General features: G+C 55.2%; 2 protein-coding genes across 16 annotated transcripts in view; one reads left to right on the top strand and one right to left on the bottom strand.

Moving 5' to 3' along the window:
• Positions 682 to 9,226, top strand: GPX3 (glutathione peroxidase 3; the record flags this gene model as incomplete). The annotated part of the gene is given in 5 exon segments (NM_001115155.1): positions 682 to 818; positions 5,464 to 5,617; positions 7,105 to 7,222; positions 7,666 to 7,765; positions 8,171 to 9,226. Coding segments are annotated over 5 exon segments (681 nt in total). The 3' UTR covers positions 8,393 to 9,226.
• Positions 9,724 to 26,923, bottom strand: part of TNIP1 (TNFAIP3 interacting protein 1) — a 53,932-nt gene continuing 36,732 nt past the window's right edge. For 14 of the 15 annotated variants that reach the window (XM_005672611.3, XM_005672608.3, XM_013984910.2 and 11 more), the window contains 10 exons: positions 24,029 to 24,118; positions 21,664 to 21,729; positions 21,365 to 21,496; positions 18,577 to 18,705; positions 16,271 to 16,402; positions 14,165 to 14,290; positions 13,703 to 13,768; positions 13,214 to 13,402; positions 12,290 to 12,380; positions 9,724 to 10,495 (listed from right to left, as the gene is read on the bottom strand). In XM_005672611.3, coding sequence (XP_005672668.2) covers positions 10,461 to 10,495; positions 12,290 to 12,380; positions 13,214 to 13,402; positions 13,703 to 13,768; positions 14,165 to 14,290; positions 16,271 to 16,402; positions 18,577 to 18,705; positions 21,365 to 21,496; positions 21,664 to 21,729; positions 24,029 to 24,118 — 1,056 coding nt within the window. In that variant the 3' untranslated portion in view covers positions 9,724 to 10,460. 15 annotated transcript variants of the gene reach the window in all.

The raw sequence follows: 26,923 nt of genomic DNA, 5'->3' as shown, positions 1-26,923 counted from the left end.
CGAGTCATCTAGTCAGAGACAGAGGGGGTTCAAGAGCCTCAACCAATCCCATCATTACACAGTTGGGGAAACTGAGGCCCAGAGAGGGAAGCAATATGTTCAAGACCACACAGGGAAGAAATGTATTTTCTGCTCCCAAGCCAACTAAGGAATCACGGTGTTCTTGGCAGGAAAGAGGCTGCATATGAACCCCTAGGGCACTCACTCTTTGCTTCTGAAGCACTAAAGCTACCAACGGCAAATGTTCCTGGAAGTCTCCCTTCATCTCTTGCTAACATTCTAAGACTTCAGCATCCTTCCACCAGAAAACAGGCCAGAGGGGACAGGGGACACCCCGGGGGTCCATCAGTTCTTCCGTGTTTCTTAAAGTCCTTTCCCTGCCTGTGCTGGAGGACATGGTGCCTGCTTCTTCCCGCACTTTAGAGCCGAAAGGAGAGGGGGCCGCCTGCCTCACGGAGTCCTATACAAGGACCTGGCTCCCGGCTCTCTGCCCAGACTTGCTTATGTCACTGTCGCCCAGGGGCTGGGGAGGGGGAGAAGCGGAGGGTAAGTCGGGCCCGCCCCTGAAATGCCAGCCGCCCTGCCATTGGCTACGAGGACTCCGGCCCGGCCACGGATTGGTCATCGCTGAGGGCTTGAAAGGTGGCTGAGAGCGGCCCGCACCTCAGACGGACTGTGCCCGGGAGTCAGACAGCGTCTCAGGAGAGCTCGAGACGCACCCCCAGCCAGCCATGGCCCGGTTCTTTCGGGCATCCTGCCTTATCTCCCTGCTCCTGGCCGGCTTCCTCCCGCCGAGCCGGGGACAGGAGAAGTCGAAGGTGAGTGAGCCTCGGGGGGATGGGTAGGGGGGGGACCCCGAGCAGAGGAAAGAATGTAGCCTGCAGGTGTCCACCTCTCGGTTGCCAGGCACCCCTCTTCCGGAGCTCCCCTCCAGAAGGGGGACAGGCGCGAGATGCCCTTACCTCCTCTTGCCTTCCTTTCCAGCGCACTGGACCGTCATCCGTCTCTTCGCAGTTCCATCTGTTGGAGACCTGGGTGCCTGGTGGGGGGGGGGGGTGCAGAATGAATGGAGGTGAAAGCTCCCCAGTCCAGCTTTCTTCCCCAACACTGTCTCAGGGTCCCCTTGCTACACACATGCCCAGCGCTGTTTCCGAGATACTCTGCTCTAGTAGGGCCTGAAGGAGGGGCCCCGGTGGCACAGAAAAAGGCCTGGAGTCTTGGCATCTGGGTTGGCTGCAGAGGTTCCCAGGAAGACCAGCAGGCAAGGCAAAAGGGAAGGACAGCGGTGCTGTGTGGCCCCCTTCTAGCCCAAGCAGGAACACAGGTGGAATCCCAAGACACTGGCAGAAGAGGCGGAGGTCTGTGACAGGAAGAGCTCCGGGCTGGCAGGACAGCATGCCCGGATGCTGCCTAGAGTCTCTAATCATTTGTAGGCCTCAGTTTCTCCCCCTGTGTGCGGCGGGAAGACAGGGCACGTTGAAGCTGATGCTTTCAGAGGGGATGCTTGGAGCTGGGCAGCAGCCACATGCTGTTTTCTGAAGGCTTTTCTGTTGGGGGGCAGCCTCACTACCCACCACCCACTGCCCATATTGGCCTGAACAGACCTCATCGTTGGAGAAACCTGGGGCCTGCCAGCTTGATGGAAGAGGCAGAATTCTCCTCTGCCTCCTCGGTTGATCCCCTGCAGAGCATGTGGCCCTTAGCTAGAGTGGGGATGAGGTCAACCCAGCAATGCTTATCTCCTTGGACGGTATGTGCCATGGGGGGCACTGTAAACCTGTCCTCTTCCCCAGGGAGACAAAGGCCAGACATAGGAATAGACCAAAGAGAGAGATTTCTGTCTCCAGCCTCCCAACACACACACAGACACACAGACACACACACACACACACACCACGCTTGTGTAAGCTCGAGAAGCTTTGCACTTTGTTTCTCAAATCTTCCAGATCTTAGTTCTAAGATCTTGTGACTCCATGATTCTATTTCCAAAATTCTACCTATTGCTCAGGAAGCCTATTCCAAACACAAGGTTCTTTCTGTCTGTTTCTATTCCCTGTCCTGTCCTCAGTCTAAATTCCGCTCAGTCTGCCCCTCCTTGGAATGAGCTCAGAGACTGGATGGTTAGGCGGCCACTTCCTCCAAGCCTCTGGCTTTGTATCCAGTCCTCCAATTCAGAAGGTATTTTCCAGGGCAGGGATGGGACTTTGAATATTGGGGTGTGGAGTAAAAGCAGGGGTGGACCATGGGCAGAGCAGTATCTTGGAGTCAGTCCAATATCTTCCCTTTCGGGAAGAAGCAGAGAAGACCGAGCCCCGCTTTAGGAAGGCTGGAGGGAAGAACACGGATCCCATGAGAAACTCATCAGAGCCAAGTGCTCTCTGTAGAACTCTAGGGAGGCATCGATAAATTCAGAGAAAACAGGACGGGTATGGTCTAGAAAAGCCTTAGGATGAAGTGTGATCATATCAGATGCAACCAGCTCAGACTTGCTGGCTAATGACAGTCTGGTCATGCCCATCTCTCCTCCCAGGTCCTTTGCGAGAAATGGCATGGCCCTGGGTTCTAGGGCTCAACCACTTATCCCCAACTACAGGGCCAAGGGATGGGGCAAGTGGCAGGTGGAGAATGGGATGGACAAAGGCGACAGTCCCAGAGGGATGCTGGCCTCCCCCCAGCTCAAAAGGAGGGGCCAGGAAACAGAGCGAATCCCCCTTTCCTTGCTGTGTCCCCTCTCCAGTCCAGCTTCAAGCTGCCCAGGCTCCCTGTCCTTCCCTTACAAAAGGACCTTGCAGAGGCTAGAGCAAGCAACAGCTGCTGACGTGGGTGGGATCCTAGTAACCGCTGGTTTCTAGGTGACTGAACCAGGCAGAGAGAATCATGGAACCGCAGACTGACAGAGCTGAAGAGCTCTCAAGACAGCGCTGAATCTGACTCCATCTCACCACTGGGGAGCCAGCGCACAGGCGTGCTCACACCGAACCCGAGGCCTGAGCAGGCCCACGACTCAGGCTTTCTGCCCCTAGTCCAGCTCTCCTCTCGCTCCTTCTGATTGATGGGAGCAGTGAGAGGTGACCAGGAGGGACCATGACTCTCCAGCCACCAGAACTCTCCCATCTGGTCCCATTGTTGGAAGCACCCTCACTGCTTCCCCCCACCCCCCACCCCACCCCCATCCCCTCTGGCCTCAGGTTAAGGTGTGGGGTTCTGGAACTTCATGGGCCCAGAAGAAGAAGCAGGGCAGGGTGCGGGGGGGCTCCCATAAAGACTGGGCACATTCTCAGTGGTGAGCACAGGCCATGGCTTCCCCACCAAGGGTACCCTCTGACACCCCTCGGTCTGAACCCACAGCGCTGGGCTCAGTGGCCCCAGCAGAAAGCTTTGTTACCTGTACCTCCTTCTGGAGGCTCTCTCCCCAGTGCCTTGTTTTCTTCCTACTGGCTGGGGGACACCCCAGGCCTCTTCACAATAATGTGGGCACATCAGGGCCATTTACCCCTGTTGCAGGCAGAGTAATCACTATCCATTGATAAAGGGGGGGGAGGTTTCTTTCCAAGAGGCTTTTGAGATTCTGATTTTGATCTGCTAGTAAATTCTCATAGACATTCTGGGAGGCAGGCGGTATTATTTTCACCTGTCCACAGATGGAGGAGGCTCAGAGAGTGAACGTGGCTTGCCCAGGGTCACACAGCCCCAAAAGACTCAAATCTAATGAGAGGAGATTCCCCTTGACCCACCCCCACCCTGAAACTATGCTCAGAAACTGAGTCTCCCATGGCTTACAAGCTTCCATCATTTGAAAACTTCTTGGCTTTTCTTCTCCCCATTTCGTAGCTTGTTCTCAGATGGAGTGGAGCTGAGGAGGTTGAGAGGCATACAGGAGGCTGTGTCCTCTGGCTGCCGGACCTCGGGGGCCTGCTAGGGTGTGTTTGTTGTGTTGGGTTGGCTGTATCCCAGGATGGAACTGACCTCAGCTGGGACCGAGGAAGCCCAGGGGCTGGAGGAATGTTGAGCTTCGGTCTCAGGCCTGCCACCAGCACCCATCAAAAGTCACGGGGCGTGGAATATTAGACTCAGGGAAAGCAGGAAATTGGTACCGGAGCAAGAAGAAGCTTGCACTGTCAGGAAATGGCCCCATAGGGAGAGCCCCAGTCTTGCCTGGCTCAGCAGGCCTGCGGTGCGGCGTCTTCAGGAAGTGGCAGCTTTTCTACACCCACCTGGGGCCAGCCCTGCCAGCCCAGATGACTCTCTGCAGGCAGTTGGGCCCAGGTGAACCTCGCCTCAACAGCAAGTCTTCCAGGATTGATGGGAAGGGAGGGGTGTGAATTTCCTTCTCCACCACCACCACCTGTCTCTCTGGTCTCTACTGATTGTTTGCACTTGATTTGTTTATTGGCTCTCCACTTCTCTTCGGATGTCAAGGCCAGTGCTACTGGCCCACCTGCTGATGGTGGTACGGATGCCATGACACCTTTTCAAGAGTAGAGCCAGGTTTTTGCATTCTGTATCCCAAGTTGGAAAGACGAGATGGGGTGGAGCGGGGATCAGTGCCGTACCCTGCTTGCCGGCAGTAATCCGTTCCCTCCTCCCACTGCGAACAATGCGGTCACACCATCGTGGCTGAGAACAGCTGATCCAGTTCAAGGTTCTCATGTTATAAATGAGGCAATTAGGCCCAGAGAAGAGAAGGGGCTGGTCCGAGACTGCACAGGGAGTTAGTGGCCGAGCTGAACATGGAACACAGGTGCCCTAGCACCTGGTCCATTGTGCGCCGTCTCTACCAGTTCTGACGGTGGAGCAGCACTTGGGCAAAGGGGGACTTAGGCGACTGCTCACCCACCAGGAACATCAACTACATGTGAGGCCCTCGGGCTTTGCCCCGACCTTCGCATTTAATTCTCACAGCAGGTCTTGCCCCTTTCCTGACCCCTACTCTGCTTCCCTATTTCCTAACAACAGCCTCCTCTTTCCATCCCTCCAGATCTGGAACCTCTGAACCACCACTTTCCACACTGCCATGGCCTCATTTCCATTCCGTCCTTCCTTCTACAATGATCCAGTTCAGGCCTCATCCCCATGTGCCTGCATTATTGCAACAGCCACCCACTCAGTCTACATGAGCCCATCCAATAATGCAGCCAGCATCAGGGCAGCCTCCCTCAGAGCCTGCCTGGGGGAATGGTTATAAACTGACATGAGATGCAGAGGTCATGACCCTACTACTAAGTCATTCTCCAAGCTTCTCTAGCATTCACCAGCTTCTTAGGTGCTTTCCAAATGGCTACCTTGTACAAGGAATTCAGAGACCTCCGTTCTAGTCCAGTTCTAGCTACTGGCGTGGTCTTGGGGCAAATCCAGCTGACGTGTGCAAGTCAGTTTCGCGTCTCCCTTGTTATCTTGGAAGTTGTGGGGTCCAAGTTCTCTCCCGGCTCTAATCGCTCCCTGATGCTGGTTCTTCTCTTCCAGACGGACTGCTATCGTGGTGTGAGTGGCACCATCTATGAGTATGGAGCCCTCACCATCGACGGGGAGGAGTACATCCCTTTTAAGAAGTACGCTGGCAAATACGTCCTCTTTGTCAACGTGGCCAGCTACTGAGGCCTGACGGGCCAGTACGTTGGTAAGACTCTACCCCCCTCCCCAGGGGCTGTCGGGCACATTTCGATCACAGGAACTTTTCTCATGCAAAGGGGAGAGGATGGTGGTGCTCCTGGAATTCCAAGCCTTGTACCTTAACTCTACCGTGTTGGGTGGTTCTGTGAAAATGATTATATGAGCCTGAAGTCTGGTCGCCTTCAAACATGTTCTAGAAGGTGCTCAGTTAATCCTTCATCCCTGGGTACCTCAATTGTCCTTTTAAAAGAAGGATGGAGATTGGGTTTGTGCCCGGCACATCCTTTCACTGGAGTAAGAAGTGATAGCTTTATCTCGCTGAGAATTTTTTATTTTTATTTTTATTTATTTATTTGTTTTGCCTTTTTGCCTTTTCTAGGGCCACTCCCACGGCATATGGAGGTTCCCAGGCTAGGGGTCAATGGAGCTGTAGCCACCGGCCTACACCAAAGCTGCAGCAATGGGGGATTCGAGCCACGTCTGTGACCTACACCACAGCTCATGGCAACGCCGGATCCTTAACCCACTCAGCAAGGCCAGGGATTGAACCTGCAACCTCATTGTTCCTAGTCAGATTCGTTAACCACTGCGCCACAACAGGAACTCCTTGCTGAGATTTCTTACCTGTCCTCGGCCACATCTGCCTTAGGCTTCTCTTGGTTCCTGGAAAGCAGGCAACTGGCCTGAGTCCCCAGACCGTGTGTGTTAGTGGCAGAACCGGGCATTACACCGAGGTGTCGTGATCCGAGTATCCTCACTTCTTTCTCCTTAGCTGGTCAGAGTAAAGAGCCAGGGGGATAGGCAGGCCAAAGGCATCTGACAGCACCCGCAAGGAAATGCTTTGTGGGGTAGGGCGGGGGCAAGGGCAATCTGACCCAGAAGGTTTTGCCTGGCAATTGCAGAAAATTCTGGGAAGCAGAATGACAGCAGGCTGGTGGCCCAGTGCGTAGTGAGCGCTTCTGTTTAGCCCTGGGAATAGAGCAAGAGTGCATTTGTGCAAGAGGTGGGCTGAGTGCTGGCACCGCACGAGAGGCCAGGAGGCACTGAGGGATCTGGGGAGCTGGGCCAGGGCCTCCCTTGGATTCTTGAGTTCCCGGGTATAGGAGGGTTGTGAGACCCCCACTTCACCCCAGGTAAGTCATCTGCCTTCTGCCAGGGACAGATGCTTCTTGCTCCGGGAAGCTCAATCCTGTGTCCTGCAGGAGCCTCACCCTAAGGGCCCAGGTGGCATTCTTTGGTGGTGGCACGTGACTGACATTACTGATTTGAGGAAGCCTCTCTCTTTTCCCTGAAGCTCCAACCCATCCAGACTGGCATCAGTAGGATGGGACTTGAATGCCAGCACAGCCGCACTCACTGGGTGGTCTCGGGCAAGTCCCTTCCCCTGTCAGGCCTCAGTGGTTTCCAGCTGTGCAATGGGTGAGCAGGGAAGAGGCACACGCAGCAGGGCTCCTTGCCCAGCCATCTCCATCTCTGCTCTCTGTCCTGGCCCAGAACTGAATGCACTGCAGGAAGAGTTTGAACCCTTTGGCCTCGTCATTCTGGGCTTCCCCTGCAACCAATTTGGAAAACAGGAACCGGGAGACAACTCGGAGATTCTGTCCACTCTCAGGTGAGGGCTCACTCGGCGTCCTGAGAAAACTCCTCGAGCACGTCCCGCGCTGCGCCCCAGCCCGGGCTGCAGGCATCCCTTGCCTTTGCCCCTACTCATGATAGACATCTATGGGCAGCAAGAACTACCCCCACCCCCTTCCAGGAACCTCCTTTAGTGGAACCAGTGGAAGTGGGGACAGGAGAGGGACAGGGACAGGGAGGATGGTTTTGACTGCACGACCAGGGTGGGGGGAGGGGAGTTCAGGTGCGGGGAAGGGGTTATTAAACTGGACAAGGACTGCAGACCCACGCCATGCCTATGCCACTCAGTCGTCCTTGGCTCCCACTGCCCACTGGAGAATAAAACCAGATTCCCCACCCGCCCTCCCCTTTGCATCTTTCCTCTCACTTCCGAGCCCTGTGCCCATCTCCCTGGGACCCACGTAAGAACACTCCTTGCAGGTATGTCCGACCAGGTGGGGGCTTCATCCCCAATTTCCAGCTCTTTGAGAAAGGGGACGTGAACGGGGAGAAGGAGCAGAAGTTCTACACGTTCCTGAAGGTGAGCACGCGGCCAGCTCTGGAGGAGCTGCTCCACCTGGCGGGGCTGCCTCTGGACGGGGCTGCAGCTGCTCCTTGCTCCAGCCCGCGAGCGACAGGGTCTGTGCCACCCTCTGCTCCTGGACTCTTGGCTCATGTCTTGGCATCTGTTGTTCCGACCAGAGGGCTCTGCAGATCCCAGGGTCTCATCAGCCCTTGGGACAGGTGGGCCCCAGAAGGGACAAGCTGAGGGTCTCTCACAATCTGCTAGAACCAAAGCTGCTTCTGGGATGCCGTTTTCCAACTCTGCAACTGGCGCTCCTTTCTCAGGCTATTTTCTTCCCCCCAAGAAGTCGGGGGAGGGGGCGGGATGAGAGGATGGGAGGGGCTCTAAGCAGGGCTGATGCTTCTCTCGTCCCTTCCCCAGAACGCCTGTCCTCCTACTTCGGAGCTTCTGGGCTCACCGAGCCGCCTATTCTGGGAACCCATGAAGGTCCATGACATCCGCTGGAACTTTGAGAAGTTCCTGGTGGGGCCCGACGGTGTGCCCGTCATGCGCTGGTACCACCGCACCACCATCAACACTGTCAAGCTGGACATCCTGGCCTACATGCGGCGGCGGGCAGCCCTGGAGGCCAAGCGGCAGTAATGGAGGCCCACCCCACCCTGTGCCCACCCCCAGGGGCTGGGGAGGACTCTGTTCAGGAAGGAATCCATTTCTACAACCACGCCGCTGTCCCCTGCTAGACCCCTCACTAGGACACAAGGGCCCAGCCCGACAGGAAGGTGTGCACACAACTGTGTCTGTACTGCTGTGCTTGTGAGCATGTGCATGCGTGCCTACAGGTGTGTGTGATCACAGGAGTGCACTGCCACTTACAGGCGTGGCGACCTGCAGGAATCCCCAGGCCTGTAAGTGTGCCCACAGCTGTGTGCCGGGGGCAGGGTGCCGGAGCGTCACTCGCCTCTCGCTCTGGTTCTCTGCTCCAATGATCACAACTCACTTTCAGTGAGCCCAAAGGAAAAAACCAGTTCTAGATTCAATTGGTCTGCTCTAACCTGGACTTTAGCCCTTGGGGCCGGCATCTCCCACTGTCTCCAGACACCACCAGTGAAGTGCCCAGAAGCTTCTGGGTCTGCCACACAGCCCCCTCTCCCCGACATGGCCTCTCTCCTTCCTGAGGGCCCTCTCAAGCCCCCTGCCCCACCCCACAGTGTTCCCTGAGAGCAGCCAAGGCAGATGTGAGAGCAAAGGCCACGATCCCAGTGTCAGGGGTGGCATCTTCATGAAGGAGGGGCCCGAAGCCCTCATGGGCGGACCCCCCTTGAGCCTGTCTGAAGGTCTGGCCCTTCGTGCATTCAGGCCAAGGCCCCCAGGCAGAGATGCCACCACTGCTCCTTCGGGGGATGTGTCCTCTCCCCTCACCCTGACCTGCTGGCATTAGACTCACCCCGTGTACCTAGTAAAGGCCTTTCTGCAGCATCCGAGCCTACTGTGGTGCTCCCTCGATGGGGCTGCTGGGTGGGGGGGGGGTGGAAGTGCCGGGTGGTGGGGGAGGAGGAACAAGAGGAGAAGAAACGAAGGCAGTGCTCTGGGCCCCGCTCTGCTTCTTCACTCAGCATGTGGAGTTTATAAAACCAGTTCCCGCCTACTCTCCCCCACAGTTCCCCAGGCAGCTAGGGCTGAGATCAGGTGTTCCAGCTGACAGATGGGGAAACTGAGGCTCACAGAATGTCTCCTGACGAGTGAGGGGCAGGCCTGGAATGCAAACCCAGGCTGCCTGACTCCCAGCCCCTGGATGCCCCACCCTCACGGACGCTCTGAGCAGGGCCGCAGGTCATATCTGCCAAGGGTGATGGTGATGCTCTTTGGGGGGTCTAGAAAGAGTGGGGTACAGAGGGAGCGGCTAAGAAAGCAGCACGCTGGTTGACTTGGAAGGAAACGTTAGCTGGGGCGTAAAAGAACACCGTCACCAAGTGTTGATCTTCAACTTGGATTTATGTCCAAGATTTGTGCAAACGGCTGCCCGGGGATCGACAGCCACCCTCTCCAGGCCTCTGGCACCACCAGCCTCCAGCTGAGGGTCTGGCAGCTTCAGGCTGGGGCACCTCTGCGGAGGTGGCGGCATGGCCCTCGTCCCAGGCTGTGTGGCACTGGCGAGGCTGCCGTGGGTGGCAGTGGACGGCCCAGCGGCAGGACAGCCTGTTGTCCTCCCTGCTCCCAGACGCAAGCCTGCTCTTCCTGCAGCTCCTCAAGGGGGAAAGGATGGGAGTGGGGCAGGCCCCGCTACGGCACAGCTCGAAGCAACATTTAAACACACGCAGGATTGAATGTGGTCCCCGGAGGGGTTGCTGAACCACTTCTGGGGAAGTTTTGAAAAGAAGGGGTCTTGACGGCACCCCACTCGACACTGACACCCCCCTGGCAGCTTCTACAGAGGAGGGAAGGTCAAGGCCGATGATGCGTCTCTCCGCTCGGTGGCACCGTAGTGAGTGTTTCCTGGTCACTCAAAGGAGAGGCCCAGATGGACACCTTCTGGAGGGAGCCTCCCCTGTCTGCAAACAGTTCAGGTTGGTTCCGGGGCACAAGCTGGCCATCCGTCTCAGCATCCCGGATGGCCGAGGCTCTGGCCACACAGAGCACGAGGCCTCGAGTTTTTCAGTGATCTGAAGTCAGCTGGCTCTGCAAGACGCAGGCGTGGTGCCAATGACTGGTTTCACTGAGGTCTCTCACGGCCATTTTTGGTGGACTCTAAGTAAACACAAAATTTTGCGGACTTAAGATCACGTGGTACAGCAGGGTTCAAAGTCCCAGGGAACCAATTCAGGAAGAATGAAAGAAGCAGTGTTGCTGGGCGTTACCGGGTGCCAGGCCCTGGGTTGAGTTCCTTAGGTACCTCTGTCATTCAAGCCCTGCCCTCTAAGGCAGGCAGATCATTATCTCTTTACAGGACAGGCGACGGGGGTGCCAAGGAGTCTTAAAAAACTGGCCAAAAGTCCCAGGTCTAGGACGTGTTGGGGCCTTGTCAGTCTGCTTCCAGAACCCAGAAAGGGAGTATTTCTTGGGCAGGGGACAGTCCTGGCCACTTGGCCACCCTCTGTCCTCATCAAAGCAGCCTCCCGGGGGCTCCTCAGAACCTCTAGGGCTCTGCAGGAAACCGTGAGAAAATGACTGAGCAGCCCAAGGCCTCTTTCCAACCACTGGAACCCCCAAACCACGCTCCCTCCGAGTCACCCCCCGGCCTCCGCTCACACACCTTCGTGGAGGGCCCCTCAGTCTCATGGAAAACCCTCAGAAAACTCCTTAGGATGAGACGGACTTGGTCTCCCCAGCACTTCCACCAGTTGTGATGCTGTTCCCAGGAGCCCCGCAGGCCAGGCTGTGCCTTCTGCTCCAGGGGAGCCTCACGGCAAGCGAGGGAGTAACTAAGGGCCGGAGGCCTCCTGTGGCCAGCGAACAGACTCCCGGGCCCACGGCTTATGGCGAATCTGCGTGCTCAGGCCACTCTGATTTGAAACTGCCCAAGGCCTGCAGGTCACCCTTGGGACAAAGAGCAGCCCTCCCGCCCCGGCCTGCGAGGCCCTCGAGCGGGGCCCCGCTGACTTCCCGGAGCGCGCCTCACCTGTCTCCCTCCCACACCTCGCTCCTGGCTCCAGCCACACGGGCCTTCTCTTAACCCTCAGGTAGCCACGATTCTCCACCCGCCCCCACCAAGGCCTGTCCATTCTCGCTTCTCCACATGAACACCCTCGGCTTCTACCTCTTCGTCTGGTTTGTTTTTGGTTTTTTTTTTTTTTTTTTTTTTGTCTTTTTGCCTTTTCTAGGGCCGCACCTGTGGCATGTGGAGTTCCCAGGCTAGGGGTCGAATTGGAGCTGTAGCCACCGGCCTACGCCAGAGCCACAGCAACGGGGGATCCGAGCCACGTCTGTGACCTACACCACAGCTCACGGCAACACCGGATCCTTAACCCACTGAGCAAGGCCAGGGATCGAACCTGCAACCTCATGGTTCTAGTCGGATTCGTTAACCACTGAGCCACAACGGGAACTCCAACCTCTTCATCTTGTTAAGGCCATTCACGCTGAGGTGTCTCAACCCAAACGTCATCACCCCCAGGCTACGTCAGGTCCCCGCTGTCTGCTCCCAGAGAAACCCACTCTTCTTCCTCCTTCCGGGCACTTGAGACCAACAGTATGCTCGTTGGTGTGATATTTGCTGTTCTCTCCTGCCTGGCTCATGGGCACAGAATACCACCGTAAGGTCGTGAGGGCAGAGGGCGTATCTGCTTCTGCTCTGTCTTGGCTTCTCCAGCACCAAGCACAGCGCCCGGTGCTTAGAAACCGAACTGGAATGAATGGAGGAATGGTTTCAATCCCCGCACCCCGCGGTCACCATGCCTTTCTTGTCGACGCTCTTTTGGAGAGCTGGGCCCCTCCTCCGCCTGGGTCAGAAGGTAGCAGCATCGGCCCCAAACCACGGCGATGCTGGGGGAGACGCTGCCTCCCCGGCAGAGGCAAGACCCATTCCTGAGGGGTCACACGCACCTGGATCCTCGGGCCTGGCCGCGGGCGAGTCCATCACTTGCGAGCTCTGATTGTGCACCCCTCCGCAGGGCAGCCGCCAGGTATATTCCGGCTGCAAGAGAACGTGTGCTTAGTCACCACGAACCATCCTCGAACATTGCAGCAGCCGCTGGTGTGCCAGCACAGGACTAAGTCCACATTACCTGAGTATAACGGAATCCTTACGCCAACCCAGGTTGGCACCCTCATTTTACTGGTGAGGAAACGGGGGCTCAGAGGGGATTAAGTCACTTGCTGAAGGCCGTCCAGCTGGGCAAGTGGCCAAGCTCTGATGTGAATCCAGGTCTCTCCACCCTCGGGCCACTCTCTTAACCCCACACCACCCTCCGGCGTTTAAAGATGTGAGTGAAGAAGGGTGATGGCGGGGGCGGGGTTGGCTGGGGAAGAAGCCACACGGGAGGCAGTGGTCTCCCTTCAGGTGAGAGTAGAGATGCCCGAGGGGGCCATGGCAGAGGCACTGGAGAGGGTGGCACAGGTGACATCAGCTCTTTGGGAGGCAGAAGGATGAGCAAGGGGGGAAAAGAGAAAAGGAAAGGAAATTAAAAAGGGGGGATAAAAGAAAAGCAAAGGGCCAGAACGCAGGGTGAGGATGTGGCACCTGGTTACACGGAGAGCTGAGAAAAAAGGGGACCCCCAAGCTCTGGTGCCCCAGCCTGCATGGCCTCGGGCCCTGCCCCCTCACTCAGCCTTTTCTGTCCCACGCCAGTGGGCCCGAGCAGCCCTGGGCTGGGAAGTCCTGGCCCTGGGACAGCAGGCCACACACCAGGGTGTTGTTCAGAGGGGCTGAAGATACAGTTTCTGTCCCCTCACTTGACCCTGCCCTCTCGAATGTGTGTGGGTGGCCTGGGCGGGTGTCCTGGAGAGCAGAAGGGGACACTGACTCACCAGATGGAAGAGGCGCGAGCTGGGAAGTGGAGGCGCGTGCTCCATGGCCGTGGGGGGCGGGGGGTAGCGGATCTGGGACCAGTCCTCGAAGCCGTGGTGCGGCATGACGGGCACAGGCGGGTAGGCGTAGGGGTAGGCCCCGCAGAGGTGCTCCGGGTGGGACTCCACGTGGTAGCGGTCCGCTGAGCTCTGCAAGGAAGGCTGACATCTGGCTCTGGCTGTGACAGGCGGCACAGGCCACCCAGGGGCACGGGTCCCATCTCCTGCGTTCTCCTTAGAATCCTAGTTCTCTGAAGACTGGCACACGGGTACAGAAGGGAGCAATGATGCCAGCCGGTGTGTCCTGAGCACTGACTCTGGAGGGCGCTCCCTCCACTACTTGGTTAGTTAGCAGGACACGGGAGCAAACAGCGCCTCCCCCATCAGACTGCAGCTCCCCGAAGAAGCTGAAACGCGGCCAGTGCGGCTTCCTCCCTCAAGCCTCCTCACCTTGGCCTTCCTCTTCTGCTGTCTGAGGGCATTTCTGGCCTTCTCCTCATCTTTGAAGGCTTTCAGCTGCGAGAAGGAGACGGAGGAGGGAGAGAAGACTGTTAGCCAAGGTGCTTCCCGGCCAGGCCTGGACCCAGGGCCTGACCAACCCCAGGGAGGAGCGGCCAGTGCAGGAGGCCTCCACTCCGGGCGGTCCTGTCCGGCCCAGCCCTGGGAAAGGGCCCGCGGGGCAGGGCACAGGCCAGGCTGGGGGTGGCTCAGAGTCCATTCCGAAATCTGCTCTTTCAAGGTATCAAAACTGATCGCGGAAAGTCTGAGCTAGAGGATGGAGCGGGGAAGGGCCTTGCCGGGGTGCAGAGAAAGGCGGCGGAGAGCTGGAAGGAGCATCAGCGCGGGTCCTGACGCCCGGGCCCCTCCCCGGACAACAGCCAGCTGCCCGCACCTCGGTCCAGCTGATCTCACCTGGGCGCACGTCAGGTTGACCTGGGCCTGCAGCTTCTCCACCTGCTTCTTCAGCTCCTCCTTCTCCTCGTTCATGCGCTCGCGGTCGCTGCGCTCCCTCTGGAAGTCCTCCTCAAAGATCTTCACCTGAAGAGGAGGGGCCGTCGGGAGGCTCAGACTGACGGCGGGAGTCAGACGGCAGGGCTGCTCTCATCCCATCTCGAACATCCCCGAGAGACGGGGAACGGGTGCACCTCCAGCCCCCCACCCCAACTCCAAACAGAGGCGCTCTGGGTTTCCTCATCTTACGTTCTGCGCTTTGACACAGCGCTTTATTTTTTATTTTATTTTATTTTGGGGACTATTACGCTTTATTTCCTGTGGTAAAATATTCATAATCATATGATAACATTGGCTTAGTTGCATGGGTCAGTTGTAATACTAACTGATACCCATTTTCTTTATTAGACCTCAGCTAAAATCAAAGATATCGAAAGCATAAGGATTATATGCTAAACATGGACAATTAAACATAACTAAGTGAAGGTAGTCATCCAGAGACAAATACCACATAATATTACTTATATGTGGAATCTAAAAAAAAGGATACAAAAGAACTTCTTTGCAGAACGGACATAGACTCACAGACTCTGAAAAACCCATGCTTACCAAAGACACAAGCCCTTTATTTGGAGAAGGGATCCATGGCTTTCAAAAAAGCGGGACAGCTATTAACCAGCCCCATCCTTTGATTCTGCTGAGGCCCACACAGAGCGGAGGACGGGAGCTCAGTTCTCCTGGCTCCGAGGGCGAAGGACCTACGGAACGCTCCCAAGGCTTTGGGGGGCCCTGGCAGGGAAGGGAACGGGATGGGGCTGGCACGGGGCCCTGTCTCTGCGTCTGCAGTTTCACATCTTTGCTGTAGATCAGTGGGACACTGACTGGGCTCGAGGTGATTTAGAAACACCCAAAGCAGGAGTTCCTGTCGTGGCGCAGTGGTTAACGAATCCGACTAGGAACCATGAGGTTGCGGGTTCGGTCCCTGCCCTTGCTCAGTGGGTTAACGATCCAGCGTTGCCGTGAGCTGTGGTGTAGGTTGCAGACGTGGCTCGGATCCCGAGTTGCTGTGGCTCTGGCGTAGGCCGATGGCTACAGCTCCGATTCGACCCCTAGCCTGGGAACCTCCATATGCCGTGGGAGCGGCCCAAAGAAATAGCAAAAAGACAAAAAAAAAAAAAAAAAAAAAAGAAACACCCAAAGCAGGGCACCCCACATCACAGAAACACATGGGAGAGGCAAACGCTGTCCAGCTTCCTTTCCTTCCTCTGTCCTCAAGGAGAAAGTCATCGCTTTACGCTACCACGCCTCGAACACCTTTCTCGTGCCTGTTAACCTCCCTTACATAAAGCAGAAAGGCCTCGAGCTCAGTCTTCCTCGGGCAGGAGCAGCTGGCTAGAGTCTCACGGCGCTGTTTTGTCTTTACCGTATGTACTGCTTACCGTTACTTTCTATTTGTGGCAAATAATAAACTGCTTTTCCCCTTTATAGTCAAAATCTAAAGTTCCCTTTTACATACGTTTATTGAATTTATTAAAAATTTTGTTTTTTTGGAGTTCCCGTCATGGTGCAGGGGAAACAAATCCGACTAGGAGCCATGAGGTTGTGGGTTCGATCCCTGGCTTCGCTCAGTGGGTTAAGGACCTGGAGTTGCCATGAGCTGTGGTGTAGGTCGCAGACGCGGCTCGGGTCTAGCGTTGCTGTGGCTGTGGTGTAGGCCGGCAGCTATAGCTCTGATGGGCTCCTAGCCTGGGAACCTCCCTATGGCGCAGGTGCGGCCCTAAGAAGACAACAGACCAATAAATAAGTAAATAAATAAAATTTTGTTTTTAAACTATCAGGTAAATAACAGCACCGCTGGGGCACGGAGGTGGTTCCATCATGCGTGTGGGAGAGGAATGGTCTAGACAGGAATACACCGCTGGAGAGGATGCACCGAAAACCTCGCCAACGGCCAGAGATAGGACCACACATTACAGCTTCCACATGAACCCAGGCCCACCCAGGGCCCTCGGCGATGTCCCAGAGCCCCTGGGTACCTCCCTCCTGACCTCTCTCCCCCAGCCTCACCTGCTGTTTCAGCAATTCGTTCTGCGTGACCAGCTCTTGTTTCCTGATCAGGCCTGCGGCACCTTCTGAGCTTCCAAAGGCTGACTGTGGAGAGGATGGGGAGGCCTGGATGCTCAGTGCTTCCTCCAGGGCCTGGGATCAGGAAGAGAGGAGACGGGCCCATGAGCGGACGCCCCCGGAAGTCAGGCCCCACTGCACCGGTAGCAATGACATAACCACCACTATTCACTAAGTGTGACCTTATTGACACAAGACACACACCGTTCCACTGAATCCCCTCCGCAGTCCTATAAATAAAAGATTGTGGGGTTCCCTTATGGTGCAGTGGCTTAAGGATCTAGCACTGTCACTGCAGCGGCTCAAGTCGCTGCTGTGGCGGGGTTTGACCCCTGGCTCGGGAACGTCCCAAGCCGCAGGTGCGGCCAACCCCCCCCAAAACAAACAAGACACCTAAAAGCAACAAAAAAGAAAAGACTGTGAAGTTCAGAGACGTGAAGTGATTGGTCCAAAGTCACACAGCTCGTAAGTGGCAAAGCAGAGCAGGGCTTCAAAGCCAGTGGGTGCTCTTAACTAGCAGCCTATCCCGGGGTCTTTATGTAGAAGGGAGAATCTCCCCCGCCTGAGAAGTGGGGCTCAATCCTTGGCACCCGGGCCCAGAAAGGATTCTGAGTCTCCTTCAGGGTAAGAAAGAAGCTCCAGCCTTCTGGGCAACGGCCTGCCTTGAGGCTCTTCAGCCTCTGCAACCCATTCCCACCAAGCCAACCATCCCCGACTTTTCCATAGTTAGAGGAGACTGGATATTAACTTTGACTTAATTAATAGTTTACCTTTCCAACCCTGAAAATGGGTGGAAACATCACCAAATAGCATCTGGAAAGTCTGAAAAGCATCCCTATGAAACCACATTGAAAAGATTCTTTTCCTTTTACATAAACGGTGCGCTCTCATCCTCTTAAGAGGTTTCCATTAACTGGCTTTCTCCCTCAACCCTGCTAGCGTGTTGCTTGAGGACTTTGGACCACCTCTCGAGACGGAGCACCCGCCTCGCCACCTGGACTTTAGCTCCCTGGACAGCAGGGCCTCTGCTGACCACACATCAGCACGGCTCGTGACGCCTCCGGGACCACAGGGAGATCAAGGAAACCCCCCTGACCTTGGACGTGGGCCCCACTTGGTCTTGACTCCCCCAGAAACAGGAAGAAACGGCTGAGTCAGGAGGAAATTCTGGATGCTCGAGGGGAGGCTATGGCTGCACTTCCTCTCCTCCACCACCCCATTTTTCAGATGAGAAGACGGAGGGCCAGAGACAACGAGAGCCATGCGTTGGGCATCCCCACAGCGTCTGTCCCCACCTATGCCGTGGAAACCTGAAGAGCAGCCACCTGCCTGGGTCATGTCCTCAACCAGCACCACATACAATAGTCTGCTTGGGTTTAGACCCCCAGGACCCCAGCTCCGGACAGATCATTCTTTTCACTGAGGACAGGTCCCAAGGCCCTGGACGCGGCATCACCAAGGCTTATCAAACACCAAAACCAAACAGCAAGGGTCATCCCAGCAGGGCAGAGCTCACCGGGAGCAGAAGGAGGAGGCAGGAGGGAAAGGCAGATGGATGGGAGGAAAAGCTGAGCCTTCGGAGAAAATTTCCTTTCAAAGCTCACTCCTTAACCCCTGCACTGGAAGGTGGGCATGACCAGCCAGGTTCAGATGGCAAAACTGAGGCGCAGACAGGTTACAGGGGCTTTAAGCTGGCTCAGAACAGAGGGCTCCTGCTTTACCCAGGCTCTCTCCCCACCCCAGGCACCATCTCCCCAGACCCCCGCTCTCGAGGGCAGGAACCTCGGGCCTGTGCACATCCACTTCTCGAGCACGTGCTTGCTGCCAGGCACCAGGCATGGTGCTGGGGGCATGCACCCTGGTGAGAACACACGCCTCCCACCACTGGATGGCAAGACGCGTCATCAGTAAGTAATCATGAGAAAATGCTAGAAGGGTGTGAAAGAAGCTGCTGGGGCTTTAGGCACATAGAATAGGGTGACCCAAAGGAGACTGGGGGGGGAGGGGGAGGAGGCCTTGCTGAGGAGGCAGGTTGAGGCTCCACCTGCATGATGCTCGGGGAGCATCGTGTGAGCAAACAGCACGTCCCAGGGCCTGCAGAGCAGGGCTCGGCCCGGGCTGGCGCCCAGCACGTGGGGAGGGAAAGGCGGAGGACGCAGGCCGTGGGGCTGCACCACGGCCCTCAGTGCCCGTGCCCTGACCCAGGCCACGGGGTGGGCACTGCATGGGCTCAGGGAAGCCCTGCCCACCTTGTTGAGCCTCTGGATCTCTTTTTCCTGGTATTCCCGCTGCCGAGTGAGCGGGCTCAGCTGATCCTGCAGGTACTTGACCTTCTGGCGCAGCTCCTTGGCCTCTGCTGTCAGTTGCTCCTTGTCGGTCTGCAGAGAACATGGGGCTTGTAAGCAGGGAGCCTCTCCAGGAGGCCTGGACTCCTGCCTGCCTGCTCCACCCCTCGCGCAGCCCTGGCTCCCGTCTCGCTCTCACTCCGCATAAGGCTCTGGGCAAGACACCTGGCTGAGAGCGCTAACGCTCACACAGTCCTGTCCTCAAGGAAGAGACGGCTCCGCGGAGCGAAGGCCCTGGGTTCCGCCACCAGCTCCTCCACGAATGAGCTGAGGCTGTGGGCACTGTCACAGCCCTGTCTGGTCTAAGCTCACCTATTTGCCATGGGCAAGGGGTTCATTGCAGGAGTCACGGATAGGCTTCAGGAGGTCCGTGAGCCCCCAGACTGAGTGCACAGTGTTGTCTGTGCAATTTTCTAGAAAAAAAGAGCCAGATTCACACGGGGGTCTTCTATGATGCACAGAAAAGGATAGGCCACTGAGTCCTTACAGACCCTTTCAAGCTCTTCGTCTCTGAGCCCAGAGGGGAGAAGACCCTCAAAGAAACACACACAGCAGAAGGCAGGACGTGTTCCTCCACAGAAAAACAAAGTGCTGTGAGGTTAAAAGACCACTCCGGCCAAAAAGAAACCAAGGAAGGCTTCAAGGTGGAGGCACTGCTTCCATACCTACTATGGAACAATCCAGGGTCTTTATCGCAAAAAGCCCCAGCTGGAATGGCCCTCATAGAGCACTGAGTCCTAGTCCCTCTATACAACCGGAAATGCGTGTCCAAAGACGGGAGGTGACTTACCCAAGGCCACCCAGTGAGCTGGGGCTAGACTAGAGCTCAGGTGTCCTAATTCTGCTGCTCTCTGTCTCCTTGCAGGCCGAAGGAAGGGTTTAAAATGGAAGAGGGGGAGTTCCATCGTGGCACAATGGTTAACGAATCTGACTAGGAACCATGAGGTTGCGGGTTCGATCCCTGGCCTTGCTCAGTGGGTTAAGGATCTGGCATTGCCATGAGCTGTGGTGTAGGTCGCAGACATGGCTCAGATCCCGCATGGCTGTGGCTGTGGTGTAGGCTGGTGGCTACAGCTCCAATTAGACCCCTAGCCTGGGAACCTCCATATGCCGCAGGTGTGGCCTTAGAAAAGGCAAAAAGACCAAAAAAAAAAAAAAAGACGAAAAAAATGGAAGCGAGTGCACTGTGCAGAAGAAAGACCAGGACACCCACACTAAACTGTCTATTTCTATGTGTACATATGTGATCAGAGACCTGGAAAGACACACCAAAATGCCCGGCTACCGCTGGGGAGGACTTGGAATTGGGGGAGGGGGTGGTGAATGGAGATGGCCCAGGGAAGCTCTCACCTCATCTGTATCACGGGAACACTTTACACCTATGGGTTCAAATCATGGGCATCAGGAGGTGGGTCACAGGGGTTTGTTTTCATCCCAGCTCTGGGTAACTTGTAGTCAGTGTTCTACAGACTAGCTGGTGAGCTGCTTTCAGCCAGAGATGGCCAAGGGCAACCTTGGTCAGGCCTTGTGGCAAGAGCGGCAGACGCCCAGTGAAGAGGCTCCCGGGCCAGCACGGCCTCTATCGCCACATGTCCTTATGCACAGGGCCACGCTCTGTCTGGAGCCACCTACCTTTCCCCCAGCTGCGGGGGAAGGGTGTCAGATCCCAGGAGCTTATCTCACCCAGCCATGTGAGCCAGGATCGAGCCAAGAGTCCCTGTGACTGTGCCCTCATGAGGAAACACAGGCGTGTCCCCCTAACACACACCCCCAAGGGATGGGCGATCACCGAGGCAGGCCAACCACTCGGATGAGGCCCCGGGGTGTGACATGCTGCTGGAAGGGAACTCTGAAATGCAACCCCGTGCTGGAAATGGCCATTTCTAAGTTAAGCAAAGGAAGCCTGTGCCCAGTTCTCATGAAGGGGAAGAGCGGGACATAAAAAAACATCTCCAGAGAGCCTGGAGGTCAACTAGCCCTTCCACTTTAATCTGCTCCGGGATCCCGAACGGCCTTGCCTGGTGTCAGTCCCACCCAAGACAGACCGATGCTACTTCTTCAGGGGACCTTTCCCGGCTCCCCCTAGAATGGATCTGGTCGCTCTTTACGCCGTCTCCCTCATCCCTGTAACCTCTCCTGTGTCATTTAACACGCTTCTATTCATCCGCTTCTGTAATCACATATCCCGCCTCTCTTCCCCCAAGGGCAGGACTGACCATTCGCCACTGAGTCTGTGTGCCCGGCACAGTGCCCGGAGCACCATCTATTGGACGGCGACCAGACGGAGGACTAAAAGGAAGCTCTAAGGCTGGAGTCCCTCCCGTGCAAACAGCCACCACCACTCCAAACATTCGGCAGCACCCCCCACTTCGTCATAAAGCAGGCCTGCTAGATCTCGTTTTCATTCTGTGCTTCCCTGGGATGTCAGATTTTACTCAAACAAAAAACTCTTCTGTAGGAAAATAAGAAGAAATGAAAAGCCAATCCAATCGCCTCAACCTTCAGAGCGAAAACTGAGCCACAGGGAACAAAGTGCTTTTGCCTCTGGCCACAGAGCCCTCAAGCCCGAGAGCCAGAACCGGGACCCCAGGCCTGGACTCCGGTCCCTGCGTGTTTACTCCACTGAGCTCCCCGCTGATGGGGAGGAGAGAACCCGCAGAGCCGAACCTGCAGGACCGGGAGTCATACTTGCCTCCTCCATTTCGATCTTGGACTTGGCCAGGAGGAGTTTGCGGTCAAAGTCACGCTGCTTCTGCTCCCGCTCAGCCTCCAGGTCAGTCACCTGCTTCTGCGCATCTGCCAGCTTCTGGCGCAGCTCAGTGATCTGGGTGGAGAGGCAGAGAAGGGGAGCAGGTGAGGGCCCCAGGGGTGAACGTTCCAGGTTCAAGGCTGCTGCTGCGAGGGAGGAGGCACGCAGGGTGCTGGGAATGCCCCAAGGGCCCAGGCGAGAAGGCAGGGTCCAGCTTTGAGTTCCCATCACCCTCTCGCTACCTTCTGCTCGTACTGCTGCTTCATGGACCGGAAGTGCTGGTCCCATTGCTTGTTCACTTCCAGCAGCTGCAGGAGAGAGAACGGGGTTAGCAGGAGACAACAGAGAAGGACCAGCAAGAGCCAATTCCACCAACATCAGCTTTCCAGGTGTGCACAGCATGTGTGCACGGCAGCTACACGCACTGCCTGGTTCCTGCACTTCTCAAAAACATTCTTCAGGAGTTCCCTGGTGGTCTAGCGGTTAGGACTCAGCTTTCAACATTGCAGCTTGGGTTCGATCCCTGGCCTGGGAACTGGGATCCCACATTAGGCTGCTGCATGTTGCAGCCAAAACACACACACACACACACACACACACACACACACACACACCCCACTCCTCAAAGTAAGTCACCTTTATCAACTGCCACATTTTACCAACGCCAGGGAGGTGAGACTAATACCAAGATATCAAAACAGGGTATAATTTTGGTGTCGAATTATGGAACACACATCCATGTAGAGGGCAATTTGGGACCATGTATTAAAACTTCAAGTTCTCGGAGTTCCCGTCGTGGCTCAGTGGAAACAAATCTGACTAGTATCCATAAGGATGCGGTTCGATCCCTGGCCTCGCTCAGTGGGTTAAGGATCGGGCATTGCTGTGAGCTGTGGTGTAGGTCGCAGATGCAGCTTGGATCTGGCATTGCTATGGCTGTGGTGTAGGCCAGCAGCTACAATTCCGATTTGTAGCTGCTAGCCTGGGAACCTCCATATGCCTCCAAAAAAGAAAAAAAGACAAAAACAAAACAAAAAACCTTCATGTTCTCATTCTCTTTAACTAAATAATTCCACTCCGAAAAAAATGTTCCCGAAAGAAGCACATGCCCAAGCGCCTAAAAAATGTGTGTATCGCTGACCATCCCAACAATGTTTATACCGAAAATAATCCAGAGGCCAACCAGAATATCAGAAGTAGGTTAAGAAAATTATACAATAAACAGAAAACGGAGCCCCGTGCAGCTACTTAATAAGCAGGGGTTTGAACTTCCCAGCGTGGTTCAGTGGAAACGGATCAGACTAGTATCCATGCAGGTGCCTTTTCTGGCCCTCCTCAGTGGGTTAAGGATCCGGTGCTGCCGTGAGCTGTGGTGTAGGTCAAAGATGCGGCTTCGATCTGGCATTGCTCTGGCTGTGATGTAGGCGGGTGGCTACAGCTCCGATCAGAACCCTAGCCTGGGAACCTCCATGTGCTGCGGTGTGCCCCCCCCAAAAAAAATATCAGGGGTTTGATACATTGCCTCGTTCTAAGATGACAGTAATGATTTGACAGATCTTGATGTAACAATTCTTCCACGAAGAAAACAATCCAACATCATTAAATAAATAAATTGGGAGAGGGTAATCCAATTTCAAAAACATTAATATATGATAAAAAGTACTCAGAATTAAAGGAATGTAGAGTATGTCTTATATATAAATAAATACCCACAAGGATACAGTTAATTTTAAGGAAAGAAAGAAGAAAGCAATCTGCAATGCAGTATGTATGGTGTGTTTTTACAAACTTTGTATATGAGAAAGTACACAGACAAAACTGAAGAGTTTGCAATGAACTGTTGTCACCTCTGGTCATCTCTAGGAGGTGAGATTCTTTGTCTTTTTATAATGAACATGGTATTACTTTTATAATCAGAAAAAAATAACTTACAGCAATACAAAAAGAAAACTAAAATCACACGAACAAAAAAATCAATACAGCCTGACTTTCAAATGTGCTGGAGGAGCAGGAAGGGCAGGAAGGCCCAGGACTCGGACAAGGACCTGAGCTGCGTGGAGAGGAGGGGCTCAATTTGAACAGAGAGGGGTGGACTCCCGCTGCTGGCCCAAACATACTGGGGATCGGGGACAGAGGACGAACAGGGAAGAGCCCAGCTTCTGGGGACTCTCAGCTGATCAGAAGCAGTGCTCCAAGCAGGCACGGGCTCACTCCTTCTGTGAGTCCCTCCCTGAACCAGCTACGCAGTGCCAGATGAACCCCAGATGCCCCGCTCCTGAGGCTGAAACTTGCCTCTTTGGACAACCTCTTTCTACCATCAGGAACCTTCCTAAACGTTCTTCCCCTCCCCTAACCCCCAATTTGAGGCCAGGCCCCAATGCCACCTCTTCAGAATGACTCTTGCAGGCAGGGGGACTGATCAGGAGATGGAGCCCAGGCCAAGGCTGTATGTCTCACCCATGGGCAGATGGTTCAGCGGTCACCATGGCAACTCATCACGGAGATCTGGGACCAGCTAGACGCGGGGGCTGGGAAGGGCCTTTGTCCTGCTGGTGCTAGGAGGGAGGCAGGGTCTCCCCGACTACCACCACCCTCTCTGGTACCTACCTCCGTGCGCTGCTGCTCCAGCATCCTCACTTTCTTCTCAGCTGCTCCCAAGGCCCCCACCTCTGGGATTTTACCTTCTGACATGCCAGCCTGAGAAGAAGACAGAGGGGCCTTCAGCAAAGCCTCCAATAACAACTCTCTCACCACGCGGTGCTCCTCTAAGGCTGCTCACCCCTGAGACCCAGGCTTCCATCCCCTGCCTCTCCACCCTTCCACCCACCAGGACACGGCTCCTCGGCCCGGCCATGACTGAGCCCCTTCAGGAAGTCCACGGAGATCACTATTCCCCTCGCTCACCCTCGGTGGCTCCTAGGCCCTTCGGTCCCTCTTCCCCTCCCCTCCCCACAGCCACTTCTTTCCTTGCTCTGGCTGCATCTCTAAGGTGCTGCCGGCTGCCCTCCCCTCCCCCACCCATTTGCCCCAAATCTTCTGGCCTGGAAGGCAAAAGTTACACACTTTTTTTTTTTGTCTTTTTAGGGCCACACCTTTGGCATATGGAGGTTCCCAGGCTAGGGGTCTAATCAGAGCTGTTGCTGCCAGCCTACACCAGAGCTACAGCCAACACCAGATCCAAGCTGCATCTGCAGCCTACACTACAGCTCACAGCAACACCAGATCCTTAACCCACTGAGCGAGGCCAGGGATCAAACCCGTAACCTTGTGGTTCATAGTCGGATTCGTTTCCAGTGCGCCATGATGGGAAATCCCCTATTTAAAAAAATTTTTTTTAGAGATAGACAAATAAATAAGGATGTGTGTGCATGTGTGATTAGTACATGTATTTCCTAGCTCTGACCGCTGAGAGGGCCTGAAGCAGTGTCACTCCAGTAACAATGAGCACAGATCTTTGGTTTCTAAGTACCACTCTTCAAGGAAAAGACACAGGGCTCCTTGGAGAAGTGGTTAGTTTCAGGGGTGGGGCAGGAAAACAGAACGTGAATATGGAGCAATTTATGGTGCCAGAAAGTAAAGAAGTGCAGAAGAAGAAGAAGAAGAAAAAGAAGAAGAAAGGCATATCAAATGGGCACAGAAACAACCTGAAAGGGCTTCCGACAACCAAAGTTGAAACGATTTGAACAAGAAAATAAATTGTGACAGTGTTGGATTATAAACCAAAGAATAAAATAAATACCCTTAAAGTCCGTACTGCTAGAAAAGAACAGATGAATCAATAAACAATAGGGTAGAAGGGACAAGAGGAATTCCAATTGGGAAAGAGAGAAGGAGTGAGGGAAATACAAAGTCTCCATTAGAATGTTACAGTGATAATGCCGAAATCCACCAGTGGATACTGAAATTAGTCTAAGGAGAAAGGGGACATCTGCAGTTTCAGAGTTTCCCTCAAAAATAAGTAGTTCTTAATTACAAATGGAAAACCAGTGCCCTCACCGTGGAGAAAGCTGACAGACACGCCCTTCGCCAAACGATCGAGACCGACAGTAAACAGACACACGGACATCATGTACCCTGGACATGATGAAAGATGCCGCTCCTGTGACTTCCTGATCCAAAAATCCACAAAATCGGTCTACTCGTGAGAAAACGTCAGAGAAACCCAAATGGAGGGCCATTCTGCAGGATAACTGGCCAGTATAACTCTAAAGGCTCAAGCTCCTGAAAGACAAAGACCCACCGGAACCGTCACAGCCAGAGGAGACTAGGGCCGGGACGACTCAGTGCAATGTGGGATCCTGGCGCAGAAAAAGGACATGAGGGACAGACTGGTGAACTCTGAACAAAGGCTGCAGTTTAGTTAATAGTATTATGCCAGCGTTCGTTTCCTGGTTTTGATCGGTGACCCACGGTTCCTAAAGACGTTAAGGGGTGGGGGCATGGGCACTCCCTGGACTATTTGGCCACTCTTTTGTAAGTCTAAAGTTACCCCCAAATTAAAAGTTAAAAAAAAAGGTTTTTTTTGTTTGTTTTTTGTTTTCTTTTAAACAGGAAGGGTTGAAGTGACACGGCAGAATGACACTAGCAATCCAGAAAGCGAACACCAGCTCTACTCCAAGGCCTTGCGAGATGCAGGCCAAGACCCACGTCCTCTCTGGGCCTCGGTACAAAATCACACAGGAGAGGCCCCACAGCATTCCTCTTGGAGTCTTTGCCACATTCTCCCTAGTCCTGCCTTCCCATCCCCTCCACCTTCCCCTGGGGCTTGGGGTGGGACTTGAGTGTACAGAGGGTGGGGCTTGAACGCCCCCTACAGGCTAAAGTCTGTAAGTACACCCGGAGAACCGGGGAGCCGAGGGGAGAGGGCCGGGGGAGCCCTCCAGGGAAGATCACCTCCTTCTCTGGAGAAAAGTGAGAGATGCGTCTGCCCCTAGACGCTCACGGCCTCCTGGAGGGGAGCTGCACCTACCACTACTGGGGAAGGAGGAAGAGGGGGTGCTATGTGCCTGGGGGTGCACCCTTAACCTCCACATAGAAGAGAAGGGTCAGCCGAATCTGGCTGCGGGCACCAGAGCTGCCGTTAAAACGACAACCAAAGTTTCCTGTTTACCACGTGCCAAGTGCTCAAGCTACATCATAGACATCACATCACCGAATCTTCCATCGACCCTCCGAGGGACCTGTTATCGCCATGGTCCAGAGGAGGAAACTGAGGCCAGAGAGTGTGTGTAACTTGTCCGAGGTGGCAGCACTGGCAAGAAGGAGAGCCAGCATTCCACCCACAGGCAACTCCAGGGCCCTGGCGTGGCCACTGCCTGTGACGCGTGCCTCCAAAGGGACCTTCCTCCCCAGCGGGGCAGTAAGAGCACCTGGTCTTTAGAGAAGTCAAGCAGGATGGCTCGAGGTTAAGGGCTTGGAAGAGTGAAGACACTTGCCCATACACTCTGAGAACGCAGTGGGGGTCAGCAAAGACCACGAGTCACGTCCACCAGAGGCCCACGG

This window comes from Sus scrofa, chromosome 16 (genome assembly GCF_000003025.6).
Source record: "Sus scrofa isolate TJ Tabasco breed Duroc chromosome 16, Sscrofa11.1, whole genome shotgun sequence".
Classification (NCBI taxonomy): Eukaryota; Metazoa; Chordata; class Mammalia; order Artiodactyla; family Suidae; genus Sus; species Sus scrofa.
This window is presented reverse-complemented; position numbering and strand designations above follow the sequence as displayed.